Source organism: Rhineura floridana, chromosome 4 (genome assembly GCF_030035675.1).
Source record: "Rhineura floridana isolate rRhiFlo1 chromosome 4, rRhiFlo1.hap2, whole genome shotgun sequence".
In the NCBI taxonomy this organism is placed as follows: Eukaryota; Metazoa; Chordata; class Lepidosauria; order Squamata; family Rhineuridae; genus Rhineura; species Rhineura floridana.
The window spans coordinates 150019960-150033687 of record NC_084483.1 but is presented as its reverse complement, the minus strand read 5'-3'; the positions used below and the strand labels follow the sequence as shown (position 1 = coordinate 150033687).

The 13728-nt window shown below is 42.1% G+C and overlaps 1 protein-coding gene across 5 annotated transcripts in view; it reads left to right on the top strand.

Moving 5' to 3' along the window:
* The first annotated feature begins 6897 nt into the window (after positions 1-6897).
* The window catches only part of LOC133383661 (zinc finger protein 318-like), a 32558-nt gene continuing 25727 nt past the window's right edge, over positions 6898-13728 (top strand). For 4 of the 5 annotated variants that reach the window (XR_009762365.1, XR_009762366.1, XM_061624769.1 and 1 more), the window contains exons 1-3: positions 6898-7310; positions 7545-7612; positions 10199-10294. Coding sequence is in view for 3 of the 5 variants with exons in the window: in XM_061624769.1 (XP_061480753.1) it covers positions 7095-7310; positions 7545-7612; positions 10199-10294 (380 nt within the window). In the remaining 2 variants the exon portion in view is untranslated. The remainder of the gene's footprint in view (positions 7311-7544; positions 7613-10198; positions 10295-13728) is intronic. The other variant, XM_061624770.1, reaches the window with a different exon arrangement.

Below are 13728 nucleotides of genomic sequence, written 5' to 3'. Positions count from 1 at the left end.
TTGTCAGAGGCACCATGCCTCTGAATAGCAGTTGCTGGGAACTGCAGGAGGAAAGAGTGCTCTTGTGCTCAGGTCCCACTTGTGGGATTCCCATAGGCATCTGTTCGGCCACTGTGAGAACAGGATGCTAGACTAGATGGGCCTTTCGCCTGATCCAGCAGGGCTTTTCTTATGTTTTTATGAACTTTTATCTGTAGACTGCATATATTGCACAAATTGTAACTGGTGAAATGCACAACGTGCAGACAAAATTGAAATCCAGTGACTGCAGGAATCCATTGGGAAGGTAGGAGAAAAGAAGAGAGATCTGGGATGACTGAGCAGTAGGCAATAGTGACAGCTCATAAGAACATAAGAACATAAGAAGAGCCTGCTGGATCAGGCCAGTGGCCCATCTAATCCAGCATCCTGTTCTCACAGTGGCCAACCAGGTGCCTGGGGGAAGCCCGCAAGCAGGACCCGAGTGCAAGAACACTCTCCCCTCCTGAGGCTTCCGGCAACTGGTTTTCAGAAGCATGCTGCCTCTGACTAGGGTGGCAGAGCACAGCCATCACGGCTAGTAGCCATTGATAGCCCTGTCCTCCATGCATTTGTCTAATCTTCTTTTAAAGCCGTCCAAGCTAGTGGCCATTACTGCATCTTGTGGGAGCAAATTCCATAGTTTAACTATGCGCTGAGTAAAGAAGTACTTCCTTTTGTCTGTCCTGAATCTTCCAACATTCAGCTTCTTTGAATGTCCACGAGTTCTAGTATTATGAGAGAGGGAGAAGAACTTTTCTCTCTCCACTTTCTCCATGCCATGCATAATTTTATACACTTCTATCATGTCTCCTCTGACCCGCCTTTTCTCTAAACTAAAAAGCCCCAAATGCTGCAACCTTTCCTCGTAAGGGAGTCGCTCCATCCCCTTGATCATTCTGGTTGCCCTCTTCTGAACCTTTTCCAACTCTATAATATCCTTTTTGAGATGAGGCGACCAGAACTGTACACAGTATTCCAAATGCGGCCGCACCATAGATTTATACAACAGCATTATGATATCGGCTGTTTTATTTTCAATACTGGGCCCGGTGATTTGTCAGTTTTTATATTGTCCATTAAGCTTAGAACTTCCTCTCTCGTTACCACTATTTGTCTCAGTTCCTCAGAATCCCTTCCTGCAAATGTTAGTTCAGGTTCAGGGATCTGCCCTATATCTTCCACTGTAAAGACAGATGCAAAGAATTCATTTAGCTTCTCTGCAATCTCCTTATCGTTCTTTAGTACACCTTTGACTCCCTTATCATCCAAGGGTCCAATTGTCTCCCTCGATGGTCTCCTGCTTTGAATGTATTTATAGAATTTTTTGTTGTTGGTTTTTATGTTCTTAGCAATGTGCTCCTCAAATTCTTTTTTAGCATCCCTTATTGTCTTCTTGCATTTCTTTTGCCAGAGTTTGTGTTCTTTTTTATTTTCTTCATTCGGACAAGACTTCCATTTTCTGAAGGAAGACTTTTTGCCTCTAAGAGCTTCCTTGACTTTGCTCATTAACCATGCTGGCATCTTCTTGGCCCTGGCGGTACCTTTTCTGATCTGCGGTATGCACTCCAGTTGAGCTTCTAATATAGTGTTTTGAAACAACTTCCAAGCATTTTCGAGTGATGTGACCCTCTGGACTTTGTTTTTCAGCTTTCTTTTTACCAATCCCCTCATTTTTGTGAAGTTTCCTCTTTTGAAGTCAAATGTGACCGTGTTGGATTTTCTTGGCAATTGGCCAGTTACATGTATGTTTAATTTAATAGCACTGTGGTCACTGCTCCCAATCGGTTCAACAACACTTACATCTCGCACCAGGTCCCGGTCCCCACTGAGGATTACGTCCAGGGTTGCCGTCCCTCTGGTCGGTTCCACGACCAACTGATCTAGGGAATAGTCATTTAGAATATCTAGAAACTTTGCTTCTTTGTCATGACTGGAACACATATGCAGCCAGTCTATGTCCGGGTAGTTGAAGTCACCCATTACTACCATCTTTCCTAGTTTGGATGCTTCATAATCATAATCATAATCATAATCAAAAGGATTATGATCCTCAAGAAGAAAGTTACATTTTTATGGGGTTTTTTAAATCGCAAGCTTTTTACAGGAACACATTGATTTGCTGGCTTTCTTGTACAAAAGCCACCATTCTCCATCAGCATACTCTTCTCAACACTAAAAGGAATGCTAGTCTTCATGGGTCCCACCTTCTTCTGTCTGAGGTGTGACATGAATCTCCTACTGCCAAGCTCTATCTAGATGAAAAACAGCAACTTTTCAGGTTATTCGGCAACATCCCCTGCTGGACAGGTTATGCACACACAATCCCTATTTGCTCCTTAAAAACAATAAGGACCTCTAAAGATTAATTTGAGAGCCAGTGTGGTGTAGTGGTTAGAGTGTTGGATTGAGACTTGGAAGACCAGGGTTTGAATCCCCACACAGCCATGAAGCTCACTGGGTGACCTTGGGCCAGTCACTGCCTCTCAGCCTCAGAGGAAGGCAATGGTAAACCACCTCGGAATACCGCTAACCATGAAAACTTTATTGATAGGGTCGCCATAAGTCGGGATTTACTTGAAGGCAGTCCATTTCCATTTTCAAACTTTAATTCACACATTCTGTTAAAGCAAGGATGGGAAACCTCCAGCCTAAAGGCCAAATTTGGGCTGCTAGTTCTCCCCATTTGGCCCATGAGGCTGTTTACCCTAAACTATGTCTACATGTCAGGTCTGGGGCAGGTAGAGATCAACTGCACCCTGCTGAAAGCAGGATTTAACTCCCCATGCATCAGTTGATGTACGGGGAGTTCAATCCTGTTTAGTTTGGGTATGTCAGAGAGTTCCCTGCACACTTAATCCCTGCAAAAAGCAGGATTGAAGCCTTCACCCATTTAACAGTTAAAGGGCACATCCTGATGGTGATTTAGAAAGGCGATAGATCTAGTGCACCACAATCTGTTTCAGTTTGCATTTAGTTCCATCCTCTACTGATTGCTGCCTTTCTTTGCCTATTCACACTGCAGGCTACACTGAAGGTAAGATCCAGTGTGATCCATGCAGTCTGTGCAGAAGACATCACAAGAGTGCATACAAACACACAATGTAAACTCTGAATTCCATCAGTGTTTCCCATCTGTAAAATGGTTAATTTGTTCTCCAGAATGTCTTTATGCCTAATTCCTTAATAATACATTGTTGTTTTCTACATGCAACTTTTTACATGTAAACCGCAGGTGCGCTCTGGTGGTTGAGTCATGCAGTTTTAGTTCTTTTGTGCATGCGACACAGTGAGTCTGGATTGCAAGGGACTGAACCTGGCACCTTTTGCATGTAAAGCATGTGCCCTACCACTGAACTATAGACATTTCAAACTAACTTACTGCACTGTTGGTAACACTGATATCCTTTCAAAAGAAGATGCGTTTGAATCCATTTTCTTCCAACAAGGTTTGGGAGAATCTGCCAAAAAGCACTTGAACATATTGCCAAGTTCTATTTGAGTGCAGCAGAAGTCAGCCAACTTCCTGCATTAACTACTCCCAAACATCATTTCACTGAAGTATCTATCCTTTGTTAGAGGCATAATTCTACTCCTTACATGTCACTGCAAGCCCTGCTTCTGATGTGTTCTGTTGTGACCTTGTGTAGTTCTAAATGTCTTCATTGTTGTTGTTGTTATGTGCCTTCAAGTCGATTACGACTTATGGCTACCCTATGAATCGGCGACCTCTAATAGCATCTGTCGTTAACCACCCTGTTCAGATCTTCTAAGTTCAGGTCTGTGGCTTCCTTGATGGAATCAACCCATCTCTTGCTTGGCCTTCCACTTTTTCTACTCCCTTCTGTTTTCCCCAGCATTGTCTGTTCTAGTGAATCATGTCTTCTCATTATGTGTCCAAACTATGATAACCTCAGTTTCATCGTTTTAGCTTCTAGTGATAGTTCTGGTTTAATTTGTTCTAACACCCAATTATTTGCCTTTTCTGCAGTCCATGGTATGCACAAAAATCTCCTCCAACACCACATTTCAAATGAGTTGATTTTTCTTTTATCTGCTTTTTTCATTGTCCAACTTTCACATCCATACATAGATATCAGGAATACTTTGGACACATAATGAGAAGACATGATTCACTAGAAAAGACAAGAATGCTGGGAAAAACAGAAGGGAGTAGAAAAAGAGGAAGGCCAAATAAGAGATGGATTGATTCCACAGACCTGAACTTACAAGATCTGAAAAAAAAGATAAAGGTGTCCCCGCACTTGCAGTGCGAGTCGTTTCCGACTCTTAGGGTGACGTCTTGCGACATTTACTAGGCAGGCCATATATATGGGGTGGGATTGCCAGTTCCTTCCCCGGCCTTTCTTTACACCCCAGCATATGCCGGGTACTCACCGACCACGGATGGATGGGAGGCTTGAGTGGACCTCAACCCCTTTTACCGGAGATTCGACTTCCTCCTTCCATTGGAATCGAACTCCAGCCGTGAGCAGAGCTTCGGCTGCGTTACTGCTGCTTACCACTCTGCACCACGGAGGGTCTTACAAGATCTGAACAGGGTGGTTTATAATAGATGCTATTGGAGGTCACTGATTCATAGGGTCGCCATAAGTCGTAATCGACTTGAAGGCACATAATAACAACAAATTATAACAGCACAATAATTAAAATAGTTTAAAACAGTAGTTGGTTAATAATATGAACTTTAGTTAGTAAATTCAATCTACATATATCTGCATATGAATAAAAACAGGAGAAACCTCTCCCCCTTCCTTTGTATTTAGATAATGCAAATGTGTCCACAGGCAAGGCAGCATGTCTCCAGTCAAAGTCTAGCTGGTGAAATGAAAGTTCTCTGTCTGAGACCCTTGTGAGCCTCTGCCAGGATAAACAATGTTGGATCCTAGGCTAGATCAACAAATATTCTGACTTGGAATAAGGCAGTTTCCTATAATTTGATTAGAAATGGCATCTCCCATATCTCACACACAGTAGGCAATATCTCTTAAGATGGCACTTGCCAGTTGTAATGTTTAGAAGTATTTTGTTTTTATTACAATTTTTAACATTTTAAATATAAGGGCTGATTTAAGTGGAGGCACATTTTTGGTCAGTCAGCATATTTTTTAAAATAATTAAGCAATCAGTCAGCTAAGCATAATAGTACTTTCTGGGGTCATTCCTAAGAAATCTGACATTAATATGAGATCAAATTACAAGAGAGCCAGAAGAAACCCATCCCCATTCCTGTTGTATTGGTTTACTGAGCTACATTTTTTAAGATTTGGGGGGGGACACACACACATAATTTGGCTAAAATGGGGAAGGTCTGGGGTGGAACTTGTGGATTTCGTTGAGGCTCCCCTACGTTTTCTCATAATTTGAGCACTACTAATTAATCCTTGAGTCACTTCAGATTGTAAATCAAAAGGCATGTGGCTGTGGTGCTCCTGCATCTGCCATCCACTGTCTAATGTGCTATTGCAGATTGGGTGGGGGCTGACACTGAGCTACAGCCAACTTTGCAACACAGTCCAGTTTTCTTATCCCTCTGTTGCCCGTGGTGATGTGATGAGACTGACTGAGAGTGTGGCTTACAACGAACAACCCTGTTATGTAGTCCAGTGTTATTATTTCTAGACCATGGTGGGCTGTATTATGGTCACCACATTCCATACGGGGCTGAGATTCATTGTGGCTTATGACAATTTATCTGACAGCAGTTTTCATAACTAACACAGCTCAGGATTTATTCTTTATTGGAGAAATACAATGTCATCGATACTGGTTTGCACTGACAGGCAACAGAAAAATTACATAATAGGATATAGATATGCAACACTGTTCTAAGTCTGCTGAAATCATCACAGTGAACTCAGTACTGCAAAAGATAACCCATACAAAACATACCTCACATTACGACAAAGATAAATTAGTTAAATGGCCTCCTCGATCGCCCCCTCAAAAGCCCCCCCCCCGCGCTATGGATCACCGAACGCAGACACTCTGTATAAAACTAAGGGTACATTTTTCTACTATTTTTTCTCCATGGGACCTTAATTAACTGGCCGGCACGAATCAACTTATTGTCCCGCTAGCAGCCTCCAGCGTCTGGAAGGGTGCTCTATCGCACCAGATTGGCAAGGAGACGTACTGACTAGAGGGGAACCAGCGATTCACAGCCTACTTTCTCATAGACTAACCGTGCAATTCCATGCATATCTATTCAGAAGTAAGCCTCATTGAACTTACTCCCGGATAACTGTGTATAGTAGTTATGTGCGGCGTTAATACCTAGTTAGAATGACATACAGGGTTAGTTGCCGGTTTCAGCAGATTTTCCCATACCTCGACTAGGGCGGAAACGAGAAAGGCTCATGTCATGGAACTCAATGGAGAAACCCAAGATTGGGCTCCAGCGTGTTCACCCCAAATATTATATGCAGTGCTTTTTTGTGATGGAACTCACCGGTAAGGAGTACCGGCACCTCATTTATTTATTTTATCAGTGATTATATAGAGCATTCAGAGAGCGCGAAGTAGTCCAGCCCAGGAAAAACTTGATGATGTAAATTGGCCCTCATCCGGAAGGCCGCATAGAAACACCCTTACTGGATTTTTCTGAGAAGCCTAATCAGTTCTCACTGCACAGCCATCTTTCTTACACCCTAAGCCTAAATATATTGCCTTGGAAGTAAGTATGGTTCATATTTTATGATGGCAGACGTATTTGCTGTGCTCATCCTGGTCTTCCCTGTGGGGCTCGCTCGCCTCCATGTACAACCAGAAACATGCAACTCCCACGCCACAATTGGTTTTGGAAATGTACACCTCTCGTCCCAAACCACGCCTCGCTCTCACCACGTGACCCAAATTCCATCTCCGCCATTTTGTAAAGGCGGTCGAACGGAGCGTCTTCCTTTTATCCCGGCGCTTGCGTCCGGTGTACGTGCGTAAGGAGCGTGGGGTAGGGCGCGCAGGGCTGAAGAGAGAGAGGGGATAGGTGCGCAGAAGAGGTCGATAAGGAGCGTGTGAGCGCGGCTTCCCGGGTCCATGTTGCCGTTGTCATCGTGATGCACCGTGCCAGTGACTGCCGCTCGAGTAAGACGTCCTCTGGCCGATCCAAAAACGACAGCAGCTTGAGCTCCCGCCATTCCCGTTCCGATTCGGCTCGGGGCCGTAGATCGCACCGCTCCCGCTCGCCCTCTTCTCGCAGGCGACATCGTCGCCGGTCGTCGCCCAGTAGCCGCACTTCTCGCCGATCGCCGCCCTTGCGCCACAGTAGGAAGGTACGCTCTGGGCGGAGTCGGAGCCGGCCTCGGCGAGTTTATCCCGCCTTCCTTTCTCTTTCCTTTCCACGTCTGTGATAAAGGCTGCCCGCTCGCTTAAGCACCCACCCATTAATATTAGATTGTTTCTCAAATAACATCAAGAGCCCAGTTGTAACTTAATTGGCAATGATGATTCCAGTGCCTGTTTTGATGAAAGAATGCCTGGTATGATGTATTTTTCTTGAATTGCAGAGACTCTATCCAGTCAAGCACTCTCGGTCTCCAGTCAAGCACTCTCCAAGCCTGAGTGATGCGAACAGGTATGCTTCTCCAAAGATCAGTATCAGAGAATTATTCTTCTTGGTTCTTGCCCCATGGATAATACAAAACACCACTACTGTGCTGTGAGATGTGGAAAATGTATTGGATAGGACTTGGGAATCTCAAATCTAGAATAGAAGTGTTTAGCTGTCTTTTCCTTTAAATTCAGATTGGGGTTCCCAGTAATTGCTAAGTGCCAGGAATAGCTTTTAATCTAGAGTAAATACAGTGACATTCGATTTTGAGGGGTAATAAGAATACAAGTACAGATAATGAAGATACAAATATTATGGCAGTAGTAGTAATACAGTTTTATTGCAACAGTAATATACATATAGCTATATAATACATGTCTACAAATTAAAAAGCAGAAATTTTAATATGAGCATCCTAGTTTGTGTATTCTTGTCAGGTCATTCACCAGGCCAGAGATTTTCACTAAATAACAACGATTTGGATTTTTGTAAAGACAGATTTGTGGAGTGGGGTTTATAAAATCTGTCTTATTCTCTGCTAACAGTGAGCTGTGATTTATAGCTAAACCACTAATGATCTGAATAGAACAGTATAATCACAACTTAACCTGGCAAGAGTCATTCACCTTGTTTCAGTAAGCATATATCTGTATCCCATCTATGATGCACTAATTACAATAATCATTTTGTTCCAGCTTGTACTTGATAGTTAACTTTGCTAAACTTAGTTTCATCTTCTGCATGTCTACTCAGAAGTAAATCCTGTTTAGTTCAGTGGGACTTATTACTTGGTATGGGTGTTTAGGATTGCAGCCACAATTTAACCTGCTTCATGTGAAAAACAAAGCTTAAGATTTCACACTACACCCCTGTGTTAAAAAAAGTAAATAAGTGGCAACTTACAGCTTACATTTCATCCCAAAGACTCCTTTTTGCAGTCCACATTCTCTTGCTAGAATCTTGGGAATCTGAATTTTTTTATTAGCCCATGTTATTAAAGAAATAAGTTTGAACATTGCTGTTGTTGTTATGTGCCTTCAAGTCGATTACGACTTATGGCGACCATGTGAATCGGTGGCCTCCAAGAGCATCTGTCATGAACCACCCTTTTCAGATATTCTAAGTTCAGGTCTGTGGCTTCCTTTATGGAATCAGTCCATCTCTTGTTTGGTCTTCCTCTTTTTCTGCTCCCTTCTGTTTTCCCCAGCATTCTTGTCTTTTCTAGTGAATCAGGTCTTCTCATGATGTGTCCAAAGTAGGATAACCTCAGTTTCATCATTTTAGCTCTAGTGATAGTTCTTGTTTAATTTGTTCTAACACCGTTATTTGTCTTTTTCGCAGTCCGTGGTATGGGCAAAGCTCTACTCCAACACCACATTTCAAATGAGTTGATTTTTCTCTTACCTGCTTTTTTCACTGTCCAACTTTCACATCCATACGTAGAGATTGGGAATACCATGGTCTGAATGATCCTGACTTTAGTGTTCAGTGATACATCTTTGCATTTGAAAGTTTGAACATGCAATGGAAAAATTCTAATGTTATTGTAGGGTATGTTAAGCAGTGTTGGTGGTAAATTCTTTGCATTTCAACCTCAGGATAAATAAATTGTGGGGGAGGGAGTATCTTTCATAACTCTTCACCCCCCCGCCAGTCATATTCATTTCTTCGGAGCAGGCAGACATTGTATTATTGAGAGTTAGTGGGAAATAACTCAATATTTTATTTGAATCTCTAACACAGGGGAGAAATAATTTAGAGGTGTAATTTTAAGAAAAAATAAGAAAAAAATCAAAATACAGAGCCAGCAAATATATAAAATTGTAGATGAGCTATAAATTATATATAGAAATACAGTCTTGAAATAAATAAATTGGTAGCTAACATAAGTAGGAAAAATAAACCTATATCGAAATAAATAGGATAGAAAAATAAGAAGCAAATCCCAATGGGTCTTGGGGTAGATATTAATAATTAGGGCTGCAATTATTGAGAGAAATCCTCTTGTAAATGCTATTTACATGTCAATCTCTGATACTGGAATAGGGTTGGAGCTGTCTGCCTTTGTTTCTCATTCCAAAAATTAATGAGAGGGAGCTCCTTCTTGTTCATACCCATTGAACCTTTTTCGATCTTGTCTTAACGTCTGGGAGCCATGTGATTTTGCTTAATGTAGCAAATTCCTATAGCTTAATAAACCATTCTCTTTCTCAAGGAGGGTCTTTTTTCTTCCAGTGCTTTGAATACAGTATCCATGCTGCAACAATAATTTATTTGTCTTCTGGGACAACATCTTTAACGTACATTAGTAAGGATACTTTACGACAGGCGTGAGGAACCTCAGGGTTGGGGGTCAGATGTGGTTCTCCAGGTCTTGCTATCTGACCCTTGGGACTCTCCACACCCACACCCCCTCCCTAGCCACATCCCCCACCTGCCTTGCTTCACACCGTCCAGTGTCCTGGGATTCTCCAGTGTTGTACCAGAAACTGCGTTTACCAGTTCAGTCAGGAAGGTGGTGGGGTAGCGAGGCAGGCAGTACACCAACACGATCCCGGTCATTTCTCTGCAACCCAACAGCAAGTTCAAACCCTTGCATTCACCTACCAGATGGACTGACCTCATGGTGAGAATGAAGGAACTAAGGATGACTGCCACGTCCCTTCTTGTCCCTTCAACCTTGACTGGTGCTGCACCAAATAACAGGTAGGCAAAGTTTGGTAAGATCAGCACTCCCCAGACCAGTTTTCGATAATGAAGATCAGGTCATGAATATGAGTTTTATTGTGGGCTGACCTGACCATTAAATAACAGCACAATTAGATGGGATAGTAGGCCAGCATGGCTACTATCCAAGTCTCTATTGGGAAGCGATTGAGCAGGGCAACAAACATCTAGTGTCTGCCCACCCTTTCCCATGATGATATTGCCTGTCCCCTTCCATACCTCCCTTTCCCCAAGACCCTGGCAGCAGTGGCCCTCTGACCCGGGCACATGATGCTTTTGTTCTTGGATTGTTTTTCTCTGACCCAAGGCAACTGCTCAATACTACCACAGGAGAGCTCAAGATTCCCCCCATCGCTACCCCCAAAGGATGATGTGAGAGATATGATAGTAGTATCCCACTTAGCAAGCATGTGCTATGCTTAGAGAGCAAAGAGCACAGCTACCTCTACAGAGTGCAAAGGGATTCACCCACCCTTAACCTTCACTCCAAACTGCCTCTCCATCTGGGGAACTTTTCTACCTGCCCCAGGCCCTGTCTCACTCAGAAGCCAAATGCAGTTCCCGATACTCATTCTGGTCCATCTCATCCTTCTATCATTAAGGCTGTCTACTGCAAATATGTATGAGGGATTCATGACCCTGTGCCCCTGTGGCTCCCCTCAAAGGGGTGCACCAACACTCAGCCCCTCCACGTTCACAACTCACCTTCGCTCATCCAAACAAATCTTTTTCACTCAAGCAGTCCAAGCAGCAACTGCCACTTCTCAGGAGTGAGATGTTGCTTGGTATCTCTTCTGCTGCCCTTCCTGCTGCAGCTGTTGTAGCAATTCATTTATTTTAGAGAAAATACGCATTTTGATAGCCAAAATTTGTCCTGCAAAAGACAGCTTAAGGACTCCCCATCTTCCTAAATAAATGTTTATTTTTCTTCCAAATTAAACTCTTGAAAGTTTTTGTTATTGTTAGAAAAAAAGTTTCCTAAATATTTAACGAGTTCATTAGACAACTTGCTTTAATTTTAATCCTTCAGAAAGGCTGACAGCAACAGCAGCAGCAATAATAAAATAAACTTGCTACTTTCCCCCAAAATATAAGAAACTTTTGGTTAGACATAGTAATTGTGATTATAACAGGTTAGAGGTTACCATTAGATCCACTGATTTGGTTTTGCAAAAGACTTGGCATTATCTGATGATATAGAGATGGCAGTGCACTTTCTAATGGCTGCTCAAATGTTGAGGGTTCAAATCCACACACAGGCTTGAAGCTCATTGGGTGACAGTGGGCCAGTCACTGCCTCTCAGCCTCAGAGGAAGGCAATGGTAAACCCCCTCTGAATACCGCTTACCATGAAAACCCTATTCATGGGGTTGCCATAAGCCAGGACTGACTTGATGGCAGTCCATTTCCATTTAACTAACATGGGCTCCTGCCAGGAGGAAGGGCAGGATATAAATCAAATAATAAATAAACAAACAAACAAACATGGCAAGGATCAGAGAGGGTAAGCAACAGAATAACCTCTTTATAGAAAGATGGAGTATGTTTGTTATGTATTGGAGTAACAAAGCTCAAGAAAATGTTCAGTTCAGTACAGCCTTGTACTTCATTGGGTTTATTGTAATAATATGTGTGTTTGGTGTTTTCTGTTCAGAAATTATATAACATATGATATACAATTATGTTAAATAAAAGTAATTATTAAAAAGGCACCTTGCTGTAATTCTAGGAGGTATGAATAAGCTTTGGCAGGAGAGTGAACCATTTACATTTCAGTCAAATTGTCATGATAATGAGTGAGAAACTCAAGTTGCTGGGTTCACCTGCAGTCCTACATAGGGGTGGGCCATGAGAGGTTTGAGTTGGTGCACCTCACCTATATGTAGGACGTTTAGCGTGAACTGGTGTGTTTGTACATGAGTAGGTTCCACCCATGCGACCTGTCTATTCATATTTGCACCAAACAGATCATATTAGGAGGGCCTCAATGGTACAGATATGTACTAAGCTCTGGGTCACACTCAACGTCTAGGGCAAGCCATCACAACCCCACCCATGTAGAATGTATACAGAGTATGGCCCACGGTGTTCCTTGTGCTGTTTTTATTCCCAGAAGATTGTATGAAATTATCTGCATGTTCTACACTCCTCAAACCTAGAAATGGAGGTATTGAAAATATGGCTAGGTTTGAGAAGTGTGGAGCACCCAGATAAGTTCATACAATCTTTTGGGAATAAGAACAGTTGGGAGACAGACAAAAAAAGAACAAAGCTCAGTTTTGAATCCCTTTACTTTGAAATCATTCTTTTTAAATATAAAGCACTACTTTGCATTTTTCTGCTCATTTTATCTTTAGTGGACTCTTGAGGTAAGCAGTGAGAGTGGATGTGGAACTGAAACAGTTTGTTTTCCGAAAATGAACTCCAATTGAAAAAACAACAAAATGCCCTTTTAGTCCGTTTCCTGCCCTCTGGTGAAAGTGTAGCTGCTATTTAACTTTCTTAAGTTCCTGCAGGTGCAGAAACAACACAAAGATCTAGATGTATAATTTACTTTGACTGCTCAAACATCCTGTTTTTCTGATCCATTTTTGGAGATGACATTTCATCAGCAGGATCCCCATTGTTGGCAGCAGTTTTCTGTTTAGAGTTATACGTAAAGACATGTACATGCCTAGTGATGTGCCAACACTAGTGGAGTCACTGCAAGGGGAGACCTCAGAGGGGATTACCTCTTTGGTGCCTGCCCTTCTGGGATGCCATTGAGGGCAAGGATTTCATGTACATGAAAATGGCAGATTGAGGGAGGAAGGATCCTGAGTGAGGGGCAGGGAAGTGGAGACTCTCCCAGAGTGAGAGACTCTGAGAGGGTAGGAAAGCTCCCAGGTGAGAGCTGGGAGGGTCTGTCATTTTCTGTGAGGGTGGGGAGAATTGAGAGCTGCTTTGGTATAGAGAAAAGAATGTGTACTTGTGCATTGTTTTGTATTCTATATACGCTGCTCCTGATTTTCCCTTCCTTTATTTCTTAGGTTGTTGCTATTATATATGTATGTTTTACAATTGTACATGAGATAAGTAGGTAATAACTTCATGTTGAGACTTTGTATTTTATTATTTCTTATAATTGTTTTTTTCATATTGTGTAGATATGTTATGCATTGATGTATATTATTATGTTCTAGGCTGTAAACCACCCTGTGGTCTCTTGACAAAGGGTGGTATATAAATTTAATGATCATTAAAATAAAATCTAAAATGAAAAGGGTATATTTAGGAAAAACAATTACATGAATGACATGAATTGGTGTCACAATTTTAATTGTGTTCAGTTGCCAATTGAACAGTGAAACTTCCCCATTGCTTCTACTTGCAACAGTGAAACTTCAATTGTGCTTGATGATCTATAGTCAGAT